General features: G+C 39.7%; 1 protein-coding gene across 4 annotated transcripts in view; it reads left to right on the forward strand.

Moving 5' to 3' along the window:
* The window catches only part of LOC148027850 (aquaporin NIP1-1-like), a 100432-nt gene extending 80035 nt beyond the window's left edge, over window positions 1–20397 (forward strand). The window contains exons 2-6 of one of the 4 annotated variants that reach the window (XM_087689562.1): window positions 7419–7536; window positions 7660–7866; window positions 7961–8158; window positions 19952–20013; window positions 20169–20397. In XM_087689562.1, coding sequence (XP_087545688.1) covers window positions 7516–7536; window positions 7660–7866; window positions 7961–8158; window positions 19952–20013; window positions 20169–20364 — 684 coding nt within the window. In that variant the 5' untranslated portion in view covers window positions 7419–7515 and the 3' untranslated portion in view covers window positions 20365–20397. The remainder of the gene's footprint in view (window positions 1–7418; window positions 7537–7659; window positions 7867–7960; window positions 8159–19951; window positions 20014–20168) is intronic. The other 3 variants (XM_087689563.1, XM_087689560.1, XM_087689561.1) reach the window with 3 other exon arrangements.
* The last annotated feature ends 206 nt before the right edge of the window (window positions 20398–20603 follow it).

A 20603-nucleotide genomic window follows, 5' to 3' on the forward strand; every position in this document is an offset into this window, starting at 1 on the left:
GAGGACATGAAATTTTATTGCTTTGCTTAGGATTTGATTAAAAGTTTATCAACTTGCACATGCGAGATGCAAGTTAATTATTTTACAATGTGGGACCCAGGACCTTGGGATATTAATTAATGCCAAAGGAAAACGTTGTAATAAGTTATGTCTTGACAGATACTAGGTAGTACCCATTGTTAGAACAATTAATTAGCCATTAGTGTTAGTGGTGACACTAGGGAATTGGCTTTAATCAATTAGTTAATTCTAGTTCCAAACTAATGAGTACTAAAGATTACTTGGGTGATAAATTGGCTTAGCCAATTTAATTGTTGACTGGTTAGATTATTTTTATTGGCTCAAATGTAAGTATTAACTTAATTTTCAGAACTTAAATTATGAAAACTAATTTAATGGATTGGATAATGTTGGAAATTCAGTTTAGAAGGTTGCCACTTGGCAAAACTTGCCATGCGAGTTTGGGAAAGCTGAATTGGGGCAGAAGGGAGAAGGAAATCTTGTTTTTGCAGTTTGGGGCTTTTTGTTTCTATGCATTGGCCTCTCGTATCCTCTAGATCCTCCACCATATTAAAGTCACCCTCTGCTTTGCTCTCTTGCCCCCACTATCCAATTATTGACATGTGGTAGTGTCTCTTGTCTCCATGGCCATTTGAAGGCATAAATGGCCAATAGACCACTAAATGCCTCCTCCACTCTTACAGAGATCCACATGACTCTCCTTGGAATCAGGATACCTCAACCTTGTACCAATTGGGCCTACTACTCCCCAATACATATGCATACTCAAGTATGTATCTCTGTTGATTGCCATAGCTGTTGGTTGGACTTTTGGCAATGCTAGCAGTACCTATTTTTCTTAGGGACATTTTGCCAATCTAGTTTCAATAAGAGGGAGGACTTGAGAGGTACTTTTCTCCACGCTACCCGAAGGCAGCTTCTTGTTCTTCCCACCCCTTTGCTTCCCCTTTTGGGGGGGTTGAAACAAGAGCCCCCTTTGAATGTGGCAAAGGGGATTTCTTGTGAACCTTATCAAGCTATGTTGAGAAACTCAAAGACATTCAAGTCCATAGATGATAGGTAGCTAGGGCTATGAGATGATTTGTTGCATGAAATTGAGGTATTTTTTGGGAGGCAGCTTATTCGAAAGCAAAAGTGACTTGATTGTCATTTGACTTTGGTGGGCCAACTTTGGCAAATTTAGCTAGTAAATACTGAAAATTTGCCAACTTGAGTATCAAGGCATTCCTCTCAACAAACTTGAACTCTTGGAGCTGACGGTTGATCAATATATATCGGATACAATTTCCAGTCACATAGTGGTTGACTAAATGTGTCCAATGCTTAGAGATAAGGTCTAAATGTTGAAGTTGTGAGTGAAACTTGGGCATGATATCTTGCAGTAGCTCGACAATACCTTGGCATTATTGACTCTTATAAGGATAGGTTGTAGTTCCAACCCTTCAATGAAGTCCCACGAACCTTGAGTGTCCAAGAAATGTCCCACTAGTTTGACCAAGTTCTAAAGTTCAATCCATTGAAATGGGTCTTGTCAGTAAGTGCATGCTTGTATTTTCCTAATCAGTGTTTCCTGTTTCAGTTGAGGGTTCTGGTTCCGCACCAACTGCACCAACGTAGATATCTGAATGACTTTGTATACTCCTTTGAGTTGTAGACTTAGTTAGTGGACTAATATGCCAAAATGATGTGTGAGGTGAATCACATGCGCAGGGGCTCATTTCATGTCAAGCTCTCTTTAATCTTTGCCTCAAGATAGACATGTATTCTTCCGTGAGAAGATACATCCTACTAGGTAGAAGACTTTTGTCTTGAGGAAGCTCCACCTTTTCCATTGTGGGAGTGGAAGAGAATGCCAATCCCTTGAAGCCAATGGCATAGGCTCTCAAGGAGATTGCTTCAGTGAGGATGTGGAGGACATCTCAGAATGTGTCCCTTGCGCAGTTTGGAATGCCAAGATTTTCTCTTTGCAAAATGTGAGGATCTTTCAGAGCATCTTTGCTTTGATACCATGTAAGAAATGGTATAGCAAACGCAAGATGTGAAGTGTACAATAACACATAGAACACAATTTGTAGAATGCTGAATGAGAATGAATGAATCAGAAAATATGAATGATTGAATCAGGGGGCCTTGAGAATCCACATGTCTAGGGCTGGGTTAAAGTTGTTTGAGAGTGTTCTTGGAGTGTGTTATATGTGAGATGGATCCTAAATGCAGCAATTGTCCACTAGTGGCTTTGACAATGTCGGTGAGGTGAAAATGGCACCAGTAAAACGCAGACACAGCAGCAGAAAACACAGGTCAGGCTGCGTCATGTCAACACTCCAGGCAATGTCAGGAGGCTCTGACAGCAGGGCAACCCATACTTGGAGAAAATGCAGCCTTTGAAGACGTTGCCTGCTGGAAACAGCCTGTAAACATAAAAATACAGGTCTCATGTTCAACAAGCTCGATGAAGTTGTGGACAGCAAGGCAGCCTTTTGATTAGTGAGAATGGATGTGAGAAATTGCTCCAAAACAAGTTGCCTGCTGTGAATGATGTCACCAGGCTGTTTGCACTCTCTAGATGAGCTCGTAGCATCTGGGATAGGTCATGGGCAGTGGGCTGTAGCTTGTTGGAAATGGTCCCCAAATAGCAAAATGCATGGGTCAATCAAATGCTGATAGTTTGGATGAAGTTGGCGCCAGCAAGAGGGCCTCTGATCAACAAGAGTATAGGTGAAAGAGCACTCCAACAAAGGTTACTTGTTGTGAATGATATCGCCAAGCAGTGTGTAGTTTCTGGATGAGCTTGTAGCAGCTGGGACAGGTCATGGGTAGCAGGCTGAGATAGATCCTCCATTGATGGCAATGCCCTCCAAACAGGTAGCAAGCTGAGATGGAGCAGTGAACAGTAGTATGAGGGTTGAGGGCTGATGGCTTAGGGATGAGTGTGATGAATAAGGGATGAAGGATGCACTAAACAAGTGACTCTGTTTATAGAGATATCAGTGCATTTGTTGTACTGTTAAAAATAAAGCCATTTAGTGTAGGTAATGCAACATTAAATGCTTTTTGGGGCTATTTTCAGAAAAACTAATTGGGGATTAATGCATTGTAATTTATGACTAGTGCAAACCCTAATATTAGTGGCTCAACACCATGTTTGAAAAGTATAAATTGCAAGCAATTTGCAAGCTGGGCTTTGGTGCACGTTCAATCACAATCTCTACATTTCAATACTACAATGCTTTCTTTTTTGTCTAGAAATATGTAGCCCTTTGAAAATGGATTTTGATGAGAAACCTTTTTTCAAGTAATGTTTGTCTAACCTTACTTTGTTGTTTGCAAAATTTACATTCTTTTTTCTCTCTCTTTTTTGTTTCTTAGAGAAAAGGAACAATCATTAGTTAAAACATGTCTCATCAAACAATACAAAGCAAATCCCCAATAACTATCTGGACTAGCCAAAAAGTTAAAAACAGATCAATGGCCAATCTTAAGGGTTGTTACTGGTGAATCATAATTAACAAACCCTGGTATAAAGCCACTCCTGGGTTTCATAATGTTGAAATATGACAGCCTTTGAGGGTAAAGAAGAGATATGAATGCAAATGCTGAGAAAATCCTCTCTTGTCCTCCCCCTCCTCCTATTTGGATTGCCCTACAGCTTGTCTTGACTCCACTTGCCTTTGAGAGTATGTTTAATCTCATTTTGTATGGAGGAAAGTGTCTCAGAAGTAGAAGTCCACCTGCTGGTCTATAGCCTTTGGTCAATAGGTAGTCCATAAGTAACCGAGATGTATTGACGCCACCTTGCTGTGATACCATGTGAGAAATGGTAATAGAAGATGAACACTTGAGCAATAAAAAATGATGAAGGCAATGAAGAGAGAACTCAGCTGAATACTAGATGAAAGCTGAATATAATGATCAGCCCCTCCATGTGCTACACTGTAGATGCTAGAAGTGAGAAGGTAAGAAGTTATAATTACTAACTAATAGGCGTGCCTATAAATAGGCAAGAAACCCTGAAATACTCTCAGGTGGTCTAATGCTAAAGAGACCCTAAAAATACTCGAGCGGCACCCTGAGCCAAAAAGATGGACAGGGCCCAAAAATAGGGACAAAGCCTAAAGGATAATAAGACCGAAAGTGACCGAAATGAGTGGACCCAGATGGAGCTCTTGATGTTTCTCACTGACTCAGTGTAGGGCTCACAACCGAGAGGTGACCATGACCACAAACATCTCTCTAATCCCTAACAGTGAGTAGGGTCCCCCTAGTGTCTTGAGAATATTTATTATCTGTCTCAGGGATAGATGCTTCTCCATCTATTCTATACAAGTTTCCTTCTAGTTAAAAGTTAGTCCTAAGTTTGTCATTGAGGCAATGGCTATTGTGGTCACACTAATGTGCAGCTCTGTGCCATAAAGTAGCAATCTCAGAGTTCTCATCCACACTTTTGAGCCTGAGGGCAATTCCAAATGCAATGGCTGTCCCTAATTGACTCAGTGTAGGGCTTACAACCAAGAGGTGACCATGATCACAAACATAATAACCCCCTAGTGTCTTGAGAGTGGTTATTATGTGTCTCAGGGATAGAGCTTCTCCATCCACACAGAATGTTCTTCTAGTTAGAAGCTAGTCCCAAGTTTGTCATTGAGGCAATGGCTTTTGTGGCCACACTAATGTGCAGCTATGTGCCAGATAGTAGCAATGTCAGAGTTCTTATCCACACTCTTGATCCTGAGGGCAATCCCAAACGCAATGGCTTTGTGTCTCTTATGTGTACCACACTTGGAACAAGTTAGCAGGGATTTTCTCATACCAAGCTATTACTAAATACAATGTCTTTGTGTCTCCTCTTTGTACCCATACTTGGAACAAGTTAGTAGGGCTTTGCACATTATAAGCCATTATTATGGAAGAGGCAATTTTTTTGCTTTGGTTAACAAATCTTGTTCAAGATTATTCATCACTCCAAGTTGTCTGATTATGGTAAAATTTTGTATTGCAACTTAGTGTTTCCAAAAGATCTTATGTTATCCATATATACAATCACCATAGTCTCGTATAATTGCCTGTAATCACTGAACAAAAATGAGCCACACACTGCCTCTGTCTTCTTATATCTGACAAAAGGGGCTCTAGAGCTATGAGTCATATGGATAAGTTAGGTATGTGGCATAAACATTAGCAAATTTAGATCTCTCTTGGAATCATACATTGGACCACAAACCATATGCCAGTATAGTCCAACATTCCATCAATGCTCAGTGTTGCTACATGCAGAAGTGTGGTGCAAGTGAAGTGCATTTTGTTAAGCATATGCATCGTCATGAACATGAATGAAGAGCACAATCATACAAGTAGAAAAAATGATAAGATGACTCAACATTTCTTTTTGTGAAATAGAGCAAAAGAGGAGTGGATGCATTTCATTGATTGGAGCATTAGTAAAGCAGATGGAGGTTTAGGATTTTGTCTAAGCTCTTCAGCAAGGATGAAATGCTTACTAGTGTTGCTGATGGCTAGCTCTTGTCAGATTGTAGTTGTTTGGGAAATGCTGATTGCATGTGTTTCTATCACCACCACTGAAGGGGTTTGTTGTCCACTAGTAGCGCGGAGATTGATTGGCTGGAGGCAAGCAAACAAATAAATCCCTCCATAGTATACTAGTCATTCCTTTTGTATTTGAATCTGATTAGTTTCTTTCTCACCTTGTTTTGATGTTCGTTTGATTGCTCATCCACTATCAAATATATATATGTTCTTTTATGCACAAAGTTTTAAGGTAAAGAAAGTGTTGTACGAAAACCCTTGGCTGAGGAAGTTGATTTTGAGGACTCATACTTTGAGCATTGGATGGTGTTGAGTATGTGTAAAATACTCCAGATCTTTGACAACAATATGGAGCTGTAAATATTAGGGAAAATTTTTAGTTTGCTTAATCCATTAATTAAGTTTTTGTGTGTGTGGCATTCTGGTTACGAGCAACTGTTGAGGTGTTGGGTACCTTTTTCTTGCTGTTTGTTGCATGTGGCTCACTCATGCATATAGTTATATGTTTGATAGTCCTTATCCTTAGAAATCTCATTATCCAAGTTTTGAGGATGAGGTTTATCAAGCATATCACTCTATGCATCTTGATCTTTCTTTCCTTCCCTTGTGCTCTAGTTGCTTCCTATCTCAATAGTCACCTGCACCTTAGGCACATTGAATCTAGGCATTTGTGTAGCCCCAACAACACCTAGGCTGAGTCATAGAAAAGCTATACCTATCCTTGCACTATCCAGTATCCTCTAATGCCTTTTCTCTACTCTTATGGTATAGCTATCCCCTTATTTGTGACCTTCGTCCATAGCAAGTGAAACATGAATAAGTCAAAGTTGAAACCATGGCAATAGACTACACATATTTTGATAATGTAGAAGGTGCCCAAGATCTCAATGGTTGCCTACAACCAATATGCCAAACACACACACACACACACACAATGAAGTGATGGAATAAGCATATTAAAAGATTTCTTTGATAATCATAGCTTCATATTGTTGTTAAAGATTTGAAGTACCTTGTGTACACTTGAGACCATTTAGAGTATAAGGAGTCCTCAAAATCAGCTTCTTCGGTCAAGGAATTTCCATGCGATACTTTCTTTGCCTTGATCTTTCATGCATGAAAGATTTATATACATTTGATAGTAGATGAGCAATCAGATGGAAGAACATGGAAACATAGTGAGAAAGAAATAAATCAAGATTCAGATACAAAAGGAATGCATAGTGTATTAGAGGGGTTTTTAGTTTGTCTCTAGCCAACCTAGTCTCCTTTGCCATTGGTGGATAGCAGACCCCTTTAGTGGCTGTTGTAGAAGTACCCTCGCTGATGCAAGTTCTCTAGGTCTTCTTGAGTCATCAATATCTTGTCAATACACATACATGTGGACACTTTCTCACTCAAAATCTAGCTTTTACGAGCATGGAAGCTTGTATGCAAAAAGAAGAAACCCTGCCTTGAAGCCATGTCATTGTCCAAGAGATTATGGAGGAGATAGAGTATGTGAAAGACAAGCAAACAAGCATGAAAATTGGATGGAAGTAGGGCACTCTTAGTTGGATGTTTGTATGCTTTTGTAATAACCACTGAAGGGATCTTCTGTCCACTAGTGACAAAGAAGGCTAGGTTTGCTAGAGACAAACAAAAAAGCCCCTTCTTAGTACATTAGTCATTCCTTGTGTATGTGAATTGTGATTAGTTTCTCTCTCTAACCTTGTTCTAATGTTCTTCAATTTGACTACTTTGCAGTACACCAGTCATTCCTTGTGTATGTGAATTGTGATTAGTTTCTCTATCTAACCTTGTTTTGATGTTCTTCAATTTGATTACTCATTTACTATCAAATTTATATAAAGCTTCCATGTGCAAAGGATCAAGGCAAAGAATATATTGTAGGAAAATTCCTTGGTTGAAGAAGTTGATTCTGAGGGCTCCTTAAACTCTGAACATTGGATGGTGTCAAGCGTGCACAAGGTATGTCAAATCTTTGACAACAATATGTAGTTGTGATTATCAAGAAAAAAATTTAGTTTGTTTAATCCATCGATTAATTTTGTGTATGCGCATGTGTATGCGTGTGTGGCATGTTGGTTACAGGCAATCGCTGAGATGTTGGGCACCTTTTTCTTGATGTTTGCTATATGTGGCTCGATCATGGTGGGCTGGGGGATGATGGGGCAGGCTATGGTGGTAGGCCTCTCCCTTGTAGGTCTTATATCTTCACTTGGTCCAGTCTCAGGTGCACACTTCAATCCTGCCATTACTATTGCCTTTTCTGCAATTGGGCAATGCACATGGTCACAGGTATTTTGATATATAATCAATAAAGCAATCAATCATCAATAGTATCTTTTGGTCACATCTAAATTGTGTATGTTCATACATGTGCATGATTCAGGTGCCTTTGTATGCGGGAAGTCAGCTCTTGGGTGGCACTTTAGCAGTGTGGGTGGCAATGTTGTTGTATGGAATCAAAAGGAATGGGGTGGCCTTAACTTTACCTAGTGGTGGATGGGAGCAATCTTTCTTGATGGAGATAGTACTGACCTTCAGTCTTAGTTTTGTAGCTACTGCCACGAATCATCTTTCTAAGATTGTAAGTGTTTTTTTGAGGGGTGGTTTTGTGCTTCAAACTTTCAAGTACTCATGATTTCCTTGATCACTAGTATTGATGGGAAGTAAGACTCACTTCAACTTAACAATACAATGTCAGCACTCAAGCGCTACATTGTGTGTGTGGTTTGTTGCCACGGTTTTAGCTTGGATTTTGTCATGTTTCCCTTATTGTGATTGGAAAGTTGTGAATAAGGGGGTAGCTATAAGATAAGAGTAGAGAAGAGGCGTTGTAAGGTATTGGGCAGTGCAGGGTAGATATAACTCTTTTGCGATTGAGGCTAGGTATTGTTGGAGCTGCACAATGTGTCAAGGCTCAATGTACCTAAGGTGTGGGTGACGATTGAGGTAGGAAGCAATTGGAGCACAAGGGGTGGGAAGGGAGACCAAGATGCATAGTCTAATATGTTTGATAGTACTAATTCTTAGAACTTCTATCACTTGCGCCATGGTCTTCTTGGTGCTTGCTAGAGATGGTGTTGGTTGGAGGATTTAGGGTTGCTAGAGCTTGAGAAAACTTGCAAGACTTAGTGGCTAGTTTGGTGGGTCTTTGTGCCTAGCCTTACCATGCATTTCTAGAACTACATTTTGGTAAGTAGGAAGATTCAAAGGTTGGTGAACATCGAGAGTGTTGGGAGTAAGGGATGGAGCTTAGGGCTACTGAGGGGAAGCCTATGGAGGGGAGAGATGATTGACATGTTGGCAAGAGTTGAATGACTTAAAAAAACTTAGAGGACTTGTGTTGATCACTTGGGCTTCATTTCCAACTCAAAATATGTGTCTTGAGCTACATTTTTATGAGTAGGAAGATTCAGAGGCTAGTGAAAAGTGGAAGTGCCAATAGGGATGGATGGAGCTTGGGTTTGCTGATTGGAAGCCCATGTATGAGAGAGATGAGATGGTGGGAGTTGGCAATAGATGGTAGGCAATGAAATTGATGTTTAAACCTAGGGAGAGGGAGCAGTGGGTCGACAAGGGAAGGGAGGGTGGTGAATAGTGGGAGTATTGGGAGGGAGAGTTGGAGATTGGGGATGATAAGGGGGATCTCATGAAGATGAGATGCAATGATGGGAATTGGCCTGTGTCACTATAGGACACGGGTGAGATAAATCTCCAAGTGATGGGATTAATAGCTTGTAAGTTTCGTGCACATGCTAATGTAGTTAGTAACTCGCATAAAAGTGGTAATCTGTGCTAAATACCATTCTTGCAATCTTTTCGCATCCTTGTGTGAGATCAAGGCATCACATATCAAGCACTATGGCTTTGCATGGGTTATTGCTTTTTGTATGTGTTAATCTCTTTCACACATGGATGGTGGATACATGCCTTTAGCCTTTGTGCTGGAGTCTCGAGCGATTGATCTTGTCCACTTGGGGGAATCTTCTCATCTGTATCCTATAGTAAGGAGTGGAGTTGGCAAGAGATGGGTAAGTAGTCAAACATATATTTAAATCTAGTGAGAGACTGGTAGGTTGGTAGGGGAAGGGAGGATGATTGGCTAAGGGATGCATAGGGGACTTAGGTTGGTGGAGGTTTTGGGGGGGGGGGGGGGGTCGGCGAGGAAAGGGAAGGAAGAAGTGGGACCATGGGGTAGAGCACTATACATTGAGGTTTGAGGGAAGGGATGGTCTTCCATGGTGGGGGTGGAATAGGGTGCCTAGGGATAGAGAGGGGGATAGCAATTGCTCAAGGGGGTGTTGAGTAAATGGTGAGGTAGGCCATATGGGTGAGTAGGCTATACAACACATGGAAGAAGTGGGGGACTATATAGGTGGTGAGTGTTGAGCTAAAACACGTTTTTAAGCTGATTAGCATTCTTAAAACAACCCCAAAACACACTTAATTAATGAAAAACCCTAAAAAGGGGAGCGGTCTGAGAGAATTTCAGTGGTCCCCCAAAACCGTAATTCTTTGGGGCACCCTTCAACATCTATAAATAGGCAGGTTGCCCCCATTCAGCCTTATTCCTGTTTGTGCAAGCTTCACACCCTTGAGTGCAGATTTCAGCCATCAGTCCACACATATGTGGTTGTCTAGCCCTAGACACTGTTGCCACACCTTTTGCTTCTGCATTTACTCCTCGAGTGTGTAGGCGAGAGCTAGGAGCCCATCTCCATCATTATATGACCTTCTGTTGCTGCATTTGGACCTATTCTACACTTGGCGGCAGTTGGCGACTGCATCCACATCTTGCGTTTGATGTCATCTTCCCAGGCGACAACTGCCCACCCTCTTCGTCATCTCTCCAGCTTGTGCTTGGTGCTCTCGGTCCTCTTGAGACCTGTGTTTGTTGCATTCTCTCCATCCTACACTCCAATTGGTGGTCACAGACTTGGGATTTGTCTCTGGTGGATGTCACTTTTCGACACACTGCTCTGCCCTTGAGTAGCTGTACACTCTTACGTTCATTTGTAGTATTCATTTACTTTAGAGTTGTGTTCTTCTTTCCCTTCTTTTGTTTGTGGTTTAAGTTTTTGTGTTTGAGTTTTGAGTTTTGCGTTTAGGGTTTGAGTTTTGCTTTTTGTGTTTGTCTCTTTGTGTTTTTGTCGTGGTCGTACACTTTGTGTTTCCTCAGTGCAAAGCCTAGCAGTTTTCTTCACATGGTATCAGAGTCGATGCTCTTGTAAAGAGTATCTTGCAGATATTGTGGAGAGCTAGTCTTTGTGCGAGGCACACAATACAACTTGTAACCGAATCACAATGTCCTAGACGCCTTCCTCTCCAGTTCCTATGATGTCCTATCAGGCTTCTCCATCACTGGAGGCCCTCAGACGGCATTATGGACTCGGTGAGGAGAACGACACTCCACTTTCACCTTCACCTTATTTTTCTACTCCTATTCTAGATTTCACTAACATGACAGAGGAGAAATTTACTATTGCAACAAGTACGATAATGTTTATCCTCCTATAAGCTTTGCTACCACATTTGGGCCGGTTGGTGAGGCTGGCCACCTCTCCGATCATGGAGGATATACGGCATTTGGAGCGTTTGGCGATCCAACTTCATCATTTCATTCAGGTCCAGTGTCAGGTTTGTACAATCCTTTTGAGTTGAATGACACAAAACCCTCGCCTGTTTCTTCTTTTGAGGTGCAGGATCCGAATGGCTTTGCGTATATGAACTCTAATAGAGGGGGCTCATGAAGCAGACGGAATTCAGGTACCTCTACCCTTGATCATCTCTCTTCATCCTTTCAAAATCTTGGATTATACTCCATATCCGCTTCACACATACTAGGGGTTGGATCTTCCATCTTTGCTCTTGTTGAGGGCGCGACTAGCGGAAGCATGAAGATTTGCAACAGGGGAAGTGTGCAGGTGAGTGAGAGTAAGAGTGACAGAGAGTGTACGAGCTGATTTCGGTGTACCAACAATGTATTGATACACAAAGAATAAAATGTATTTATACTTAGGGCTTGTAAGGATGCATTCACACGTACAACATAATAATACACATGTACAATACATGGAGGTGAATGAAGGACCTTTACATCCCAACAACCTTCCACTTAAAGGTCCGAAGTGAACCTTTAACCAACTCCAACTAATCGTATGCAATGCTCATGCTGAGCCTTGCTTAAACTTTTAGTGAGAATATATGCAGGGTTGTCCTATGTTTTGATCTTGGTCAATGTGATTAGACCATCTTTCAGAATTTTTCTGATAAAGTGATATCGCACATTTATATGCTTTGTGCGTGAATGATACATGGCATTCTTAGCCAGATGCATGGCACTTTGGCTATCACATTCCAACATTGGAGTACTCATAGACATGCTGAGATCCTTTGCAAGTTTGCTAAACCATATAGCTTCCTTAGAAGCTTCAGTAGGGCTGATATATATTGAGCTTTAGTAGTACTCAATGCTACGATGTTTTGCAACTTGGAGCACCAAGAGACGGCCCCGTCAGCAACTATAAAGACATATCTGCTAGTGGACCTTTGAGTGTCCAAGTCACCTGCCATATTTGCATCACAATAACCCTGTAGACTAAGTGCACCCTGCCCATAGCAAATACACTTTCTTTGTGTATCCTTTAGATATCTAAGAATACACTTGATATCCTCCCAATGTGTTTTGCTAGGATTTGACATAAAACTGTATCTCCATTGCATGAGCAATGTCTGGACGAGTATCAACCATAGCATACATAAGAAAGCCACAAGCTGATGCATAAGGGACTCCATAGCATTGGCTTCGATGTCATCTTTTGGGCTGTTGGCTTTCTTAAGCTTAAGATATGGAGGTAAGGGCACCCCAAGAGGCTTAGCTTCAATCATGTTAAATCTGTTCAGTACCTTTTCAATGTACTTCTCTTGAGATAAGAACAACAAGTGCTGCGTTCTATCCCTGCGAATCCTCATGTCCAATATATGTCCTGCATTCCCCAAATCTTTCTTGAAGAAAGCTGATTTCAGCTGATATCTGAGAGCATCCAAGCCAGTCTTTCGTTTCCCAGCTAGCAACATATCATCCGCATACAAAACAAGTATGACGGGGTTGCTATCTGTATCATTTTTCATGTACACACAATGATTTGCATGGCTGCATGTAAACACATGAGAGAGCATAAAAGTATCAAACTTTTTGTACCACTGCCATGGTGCTTGCTTCAGCCCATACAAGCTGCGTTTTGGTTTACACACCAACTGCTCTTTTCCAAGAACTACAAAGCCCTCGACTGTTTCATGTAGATTTTCTAACCCATGTCACCATGTGGAAAAGCTGTTTTCACATCTATTTGGTACAACTCTAAGTCCAATACAACAGTGAGAGCAAAAAACACACGTAGAATGGTCATCTTCACAACAAGTGAGAAGACCTCTTGGAAGTTAATCCCTTCCTTTTGTGCATACCCTTTGGCAACCAGTCTTGCCTTGTAAATCCATTTGTCTGGAAGAGGCTATTTTCCTTTGGGCAACAACAGAAGATCCCAAGTATTATTAGCATACAGAGATTTAATCTCTTCTTTCATAGCTAGCTCCCACTTACTGCTGAATTTGCATGACTTGGCCTCTTTGTATGTAAGAGGCTCACCCTCATCTGTAAGCATCACATAGTGCAAAGAGGGGTCATACCAATGTGGCTGTCTTCTTAAGCGTGTAGACCTGCGTACCCAATGATCTACATTCTGAGGAATCCGATCTACATCTGGAGGCATGTTATTTTCAGCATTTATTGGCTACTGTATGCCATTTTCAGTATGGTGTTCATGCTATACAGCACCTTGATTTTCATTACCAACACTTGCATTTTCATAATCAACAAGTCTATCTTGTTGTCCATGACCTCCTTGTGCTTCTATTTGTTGTTCATCATCATCTGCCTTAAAAATAACCGGTTGATCATTAGTTTCAGCCTGTGGCACAGCATCATGAGGCTCATCATTTGAAGTAATAGATGGTTGCAAATTCTTAAATTTGACATTTTTCATGTCTTTATTAGAGGCTAAAGTACTTTTAAGCAACTTTGCCTCATTAAACACAACATTACGGCTGCAAACAATCTTCTTAGACTGTGATAACCACACTCTATAGCCAAATTCACCCTCATTACCATAGCCCATGAAAATGCCTTTAGTGGATTTCGGGTCAACTTTATTCCTTAGCTCATCTCTAACATGCACAAAAGCATCACAACCGAATATCCGTAAATGGTCATATGAGGCTAATTTGCCAAACCAAACCTCCTCAAGAATGCCATTATTTAAGGATCTGTTTGGAGTGCGGTTGCAAATGTGAACTGTGGTTTTAAGTGCCTCCCCCCAAAATTCATGGGACAGATTAGTAGTGGATAGCATGCACCGCACTCTCTCACATAAAGTCCTATTATATCTTTCAACCACCCCATTTGAAGAAGGGTTGTAAGGAGTTGTAAGCTCCCTCTTGATTCCATGCAAGTCACAAAAGGACTTAAACTCGGTAGATGTGAACTCACTCCGTTTATCAGTTCTCAAGCATTTAAGCTTTCTACTTGTCTGAGTGGTTAGAAATGCATGAAAAGTTTTAAAAACAACAAACACTTCACTTTTCTTTTTCAACAAATAAACCCAAATCTTCCTGGAACAATCATCAATAAAAGAGACAATATGCAGTACCACCCAATGATTTCAGGGGCATACTACCTACATCACAATGCACTAAGTCCAATACATTGGACTTACGGGAGACACTAGAGTAAAAGGAATTTTATATTTGCTTTCCAAACTAACAGTCATTACAAAAATCAAGTTTAGAGCCTTTTCCATCAACCCTCTTCAAAGAGGTAAGGACATTAAGTCCTTTCTGGCTCATATGGCCTAATCTCTTGTGCCACAATTCACATGACAGTCAATTTCAGCAACTGTAAGAAACTTGCCATTCAAAGCTTTACAGTGCAGAGAATACAAAGTGCCCTTCTTGGTTCCTTTTGCAATCAACATGGAACCCTTTTTCAAATTTTCACCAACCACCACCAGACAGTGTAGTGTAACCATGCAAGTCAAGCTGTCCAACAGATAGTAAACTCTTCTCGATGCCAGGGATATATCTGACATCTTTCAACACAAGCTCTTGCCCATTATCCAAAGGCAAGTGTATAGTGCCTATCCCATCAATGCTGCAAGCATGGTTATTTCCAAGATATACTTTTCCATAACTGCCTACATTGGACATAGCAAAACACTTCAAGCAAGGAGTTACATGGAAAGAGGCATCAGAGTCTACAATCCAAGTTTGAGTGACATCATCATCAACTGACAAAAGTGTATCAATCACATCAGCCTTGGTAATCTGCATATCCTGCATTTGACATACAAGGGCATCGTAATCAACTGCACATAATACATCAGCCTTTGTATCTGAGAGCTCCTCTAACTACACTAGAGGCCACATTGGCCTTTTCCTTACCTTTGACTTCCTTAGATACATTTGTCTTATTCTCTTTTTTCTTTTTGTCTCCTGTATTCTATATTCAACCAGCTTGATTTTCAAATCATCCCCTTCCTTAATAGAGAACTGTTGAAGCTCAAAGTCGAGATTAATGCTTGGAATACGATCTCGGGCCGCATAGCGGTCAAGAAGGTGGCTTTTTCAAACATGGACATCATTTCAGCCTAGTTATGGACAGCCAAGGACTTTTTCAAACATGGACAAGTTGTCAATGTTTATGGTAGCAATTATGCGCCAAGTGGGAGCTTAAGAGTGCTGACTTATCCACCATTCAATGCTTCAAGATCTCAAAGCAATTTCAGGACAACAAATAGTTCTAAAGTTAATTTCAAACAAGGGGACAACAAGCCTAAATCTATTTTAGTCAATATGAATCCCAAGTCTATTTCTATGGACCTCTATAAAGAAAGAAAGAAAAAATGCTTATGCTTCAAATGTGGGGAAAAGTATATACTTGATCATGTCACAAAGTGTGTATACAAAAATGCAAAAGCTAAGGTTCATAGTATGTTAGTTTTTGAGGATTCTGACGATGATATTGATGAGGCTAATGCAACTGTACCTACTATTGAAATTGATGATTTTAAGGAAGAAGTTGAGCAAGAGTACTTTTATGATCCGGTTGACTCTTTTTCTTTTGATCTAGGTGGGAGTGTTCCTTTCGACCTAGGTGGGACTTATGATGAGCCACTTACTGCCACTAGTTGTTCCATTTCCATGGATGCTTGGACAGGTTCTAAGAGCCTTGAAACACTTCGTATGAAGGGTAGCATTCATGGAAAGGCCATGTTCATTTTGATAAATAGTGGTAGTATACACAATTTTGTGAATAAGTCCATTATGGACAAGCTGAATTATCTTTCCACTGACTTACAACAACCCATAAGAGTTCAGGTAGCCAATGGTGAAGAAGAAGTCATTACCTAAATATGCCCACAGGTTTTTTTACAGTTGGCTGAAAATTATGAAGCACAAGTAAACTTGATTATCTTGAAAATGGGGCCTATAGATATTGTCATTGGTTGTGATTGGTTGATGACATTAGGGAAAATCACTATGGATTTCTCACAACTGTATATGGAGTTTATCTATGATGGAGAGCTCATCCATTTATAAGGAATTCCTAGTAGATCATATTTTCAACTTATCACCATTCAACAACTCAAAAAGGAGTATAAGAGTTACTCATAGATATTTATTTTGCACTTGAATAATGAGATTAAAGATCAATCCACAAATTCAGCAAGTCACCGAACCTTAAAAGTTCTTCTTGAGGAGTACAAGGATTGGTTTGAGGTGTCTACTTCATTACCTCCCAAGAGAGCAGTAGATCATCCCATTGATTGGGAGCCCAACTCAAAGCCAATCAATAAGCCACCCTATATATTGTCCAAGTGTGAACGTGAAGTAGCCAAGCAAATCAAGAAGCTTCTTAAAATGGGATTCATTGAACCTAGTTCTTCACCCTATGCATCTCGGGTCTTGTTAGTTAAAAAGAAAGATGGATTTTTTAGGATATGTATTGAGTACAATGATCTTAACAATATCACAATGAAGAACAAATACCCAATACCCAGGATTGATGATTTGCTTGATGAGCTCAAGGGGGCTAGATTCTTTACGAAGAGTGACTTGAGGTCAGGGTATCATCAGATCCGTATGCGAGAGGGTGATGAAATCAAGACCGATTTTAGAACTGATCGAGGGCTCTATCATTTCCTAGCGACGCCATTTGGGCTTACAAATGCTCTAGCTACCTTTCAGAGTCTGATGAACAAGATTTTGCAGCCTTTCCTCATTTAGTTTGTCTTAGTCTGCTTTGATGGCATTTTGATTTACAGTAAGACCCTTCAGGACCATCTATCACATATAATGAAGATTTTTGATGTATTGAGACATCACATACTCTTTGTTAAGGAGAATAAATGGTCTTGCATGCAGACTGAAGTGGAATACTCGGGACATATTGTCAGTGAAAAAGAGATCCAGGTTTAGCCCAAGAAGGTGCAGTGTATTAAAGATTGGCCAACACCTTCGACCACTACTTTACTTAGAGGATTCCTTGGTCTATGTTCATTTTATCACCGATTCATCAAGCACAAGTGATTGTTCATGATAGGGATTCAAAGTTCATGAGTAACTTTTGACAGGCGGTATTCACATCCATGGGTACTAAATTTGCTCACTCTACGGCTTATCATCCACAGATTGATGGACAGATATAAATGGTAAATTAGTGGTTGGAGACTTATCTTCGCTATTTCTGTTATGATGTCGAGAATTCATGGAATTGTGGGTTAGACTTGGCTGAGTTTACCTACAATAATTTCACTCATGCTAGCATAATAGTTTTGCCCTTTGAGGCTATGTATGGCTCTAAGGTATCCTTACCTACAATCATCTTTAATGAAATAATCAATCCTCACGAGAAAGAAGAATTGGAAAGAATACAAACTCTTCTTTAGGACTGTAAGATGAATCTTAGGAAAGTCCAAGACCAAATTAAAATATATGCAGATGAGAAGAGATGACCTTTAGAGTTCCAAGAAGGAGAATTGGTTTTGTTGAAGGGTTTTGTTGAAGGTGCCCATGTCTTGGTATTTTACTTTGAGAGATGGATCTAACAACAAGCTTGCTCATAGATCAAATGGAGAGATTTACCACCTGAGGAAGCTTCTTGGAGGCTTGATCCCATATTAGATGAGTTTCCTTTCTTAAGGGACACATTGGTGGTTGAAGCTTACTGATTATGGAGCCAATTATGGTGCAGATAGGGACCTGACAGTAGACTATTTTAGAATAGTTTTTATTTTGTCTAATTTTTAGAATTATGCCATCTACATAGTATCAAAGTAATCTTCAAGAGCTATGTTTTGACATGTGGCACACTTCATTTGGATACTTCTACTAGAAGTTATGGCAGATTTGGTTCAGCAGGGTCTATTTATACAACAAGCTGTCTACTTCATTTTGAGCTCATCAATTGAAGACTTTAGGGCTCCAAGTACTTTTGAAGTATTCTTGATCATGTATATAGTTGAGGCCTACTTCCATTCCTTTATTTCAGTCCATATGTTTCTTATCTTTTATTCATTTTCCCATTTGTAAAGTGGAAAACAAAGTAGTACTTTGTTCTATCCATCATTTTTCCAAATCTTTGTAAGTTTGTTTTGAGGGCATAAAACCCTTGGGATGGAATGGATTGTAAGAAGTTAGAAAGAATAAGGATTTAAGGTGTAAATAATAGAGATGCCATGTCACACTGAAATAGGTGTAAAAAGAGGGAATATGTAAATTTTCTCATCTTTTGACACATTAATACATTATTGTCATTCTTCTCACTACCTTGCTCTCAGCTTCAATGGCTTCTTGCTTCTTTTTGTCTTTCTCTCTCCTATTCTAGTCTTGCTCTCCTCGTCACTCTCTTTCTCTCTCTTTTGCACTCCTCTCTTTTGCAGTCTTCTCTCTCTTTCTCTCTCTTCAGTTCACTTCTTGACAAAAGAATGAGAAAAATAACTTCACCAAGGCAAAGGATCTATTTTGAGTTCATCTTGATAAACTCTTTGAGGAAGTGGTATACCTCGGGGTGGACAAGCCCACCCTTGTAAGGTGTGACCAATGATTTGTGGTGCTTAAAGTTGTTGGGCCCCCATTATGAGAAGAAGCTAGGTATGAGTATGGGGATTAGTTGGGTCTTAACCTTTATGCTAGAAGAGGTCTATATGATCAAATGGGAAAAAAAGTCAAGTCTATGAGTTAGATGGAGCAATTAGATTGGTAACAACTAAAGGCACGCTAAGTTGACTAGCAAGGTGTAGAAGTCATCAAGGCACCCTTTTTTGGGTGTTAGAGGTTGTGGATATGGCCCCTAGCTAGGGACTCCCAACTTCTAGTGTTCAAGGGCAACACTCTTAATTTAATGGTAAATGACTTATTCCCTAGTCAACTAGAAAAGGTTAATAATATAATGTGTTAGTCATGTTAATCTACCACCTTCATGGGCTATAAAAATGTGACCCTTCATGAACCACGATAATCTATTTGCCTAGTTAGAGATCATCTAGCAAGCTCTGAGTTCTTCACCTAGAATCTATTTTTATCACCATCTAAGCTTCATTGTGGATGTGCAAGAATGGACAAAGGTCATCATTGCATCACTTTTTTTGAAAATAAATAATTATGAGTTTTCTCTAATTTTCTATGTATTATCATTTGCTTATATTTTGTTTTTTTTGCCTTGGAACATTAAAATATCTTTAGGACTAAGGCATTGATGTTGTATGTGCGATTTATCTAGTAGGGGTTGCCATCCTTGATTTCTCTTTTTGTATGCACCTCCTTTCTTCTTCGGCATGGTGGCTCCTTTTCTCTCTCCTTAGCCTTCTTTTCGTCCCTTTCTAGTAGGTCCTCTTTTGCAAGTATTTCTAACCTACTTTTGGGGGACTTAAGCCATTAGCTTTTGTACATGAATTATGAAAATTTGGAAGTCCTAAAGTCATATAGTTAAATAAATTCAATTTACATAAGCCCACGAATAAGGTTATTGGACCTCTTATTCTTTTTTGAGAGACTTGCATGATGTCATCGAATCTATACCAAGTTGTGCAATTCCATCGATTGTGTGACTTGTGATATTTCTATCCAACTACTAGGTTTGAATGTATGATATTTTACCTTAGAAGCTATGACCCTTATTTAACAAGTTCTCTATTAGTTCGTTCCATGGTTGCAAGATGTGGACTCAATCAAGTTGTGGAAAAACAAGTGTAAGATCATTTATGATAGTTTAGAAGAAATTCTTAGATCATGTTACCTATTGTATATTCAACTATGGATGTAGGATGGCATACAAGGTGCTGTTGCTATTGGGTTAACTGTTGCTGCGAATATCCTACTTGGAGGGTATGTAGATTTAAAGTTGATAACAAATATGCATTCTCAATTAAAGATTACTAATGGAACATGGCGACATGCTTTATCTCTGATCTCCAAATTGCACTTACATAATATAGAGTCCTTTTTATAATTTATATCATTGAGCTTTTATCGTGTGGTAGGAGTATTTCGGGAGCATCAATGAACCCAATTAGATCACTAGCCCCAGCAATAACTCAAAGTAACTATCATTGTATTTGGATATATCTTATTGCACCAATTATAGGTGCCATTTTGGGTGCTCTTTCTTACACATCCTTACAAGCTAGATGTATTAAACGTGAGAGACCATGTACAAAATTTGAACTTGCTATGTGAAAGCACAATAAAGTTATCTTATAAATCTCAATACTAAAGCTAAATCAAGATTTTTAATGTGTCTTAAGAAGAGCTTAATAATCAAGTTATTTGTGAAACCACATCATTTTCTTACAAATATCAGTACTTTAAGCTAAATCAAGATTTTTGGCCTGCCTTAGAAATGTTTAGTAATCAAGTTATTTCTCGTTATTTTTGAAAGGTGGCTTGAGTTTATAAAATAACTTTTGATTTATTGA

The sequence above is a fragment of the Lygodium microphyllum genome, chromosome 12 (assembly GCF_053477565.2).
Source record: "Lygodium microphyllum isolate KBCC chromosome 12, Lygodium_microphyllum_v1.1.10, whole genome shotgun sequence".
In the NCBI taxonomy this organism is placed as follows: domain Eukaryota; kingdom Viridiplantae; phylum Streptophyta; class Polypodiopsida; order Schizaeales; family Lygodiaceae; genus Lygodium; species Lygodium microphyllum.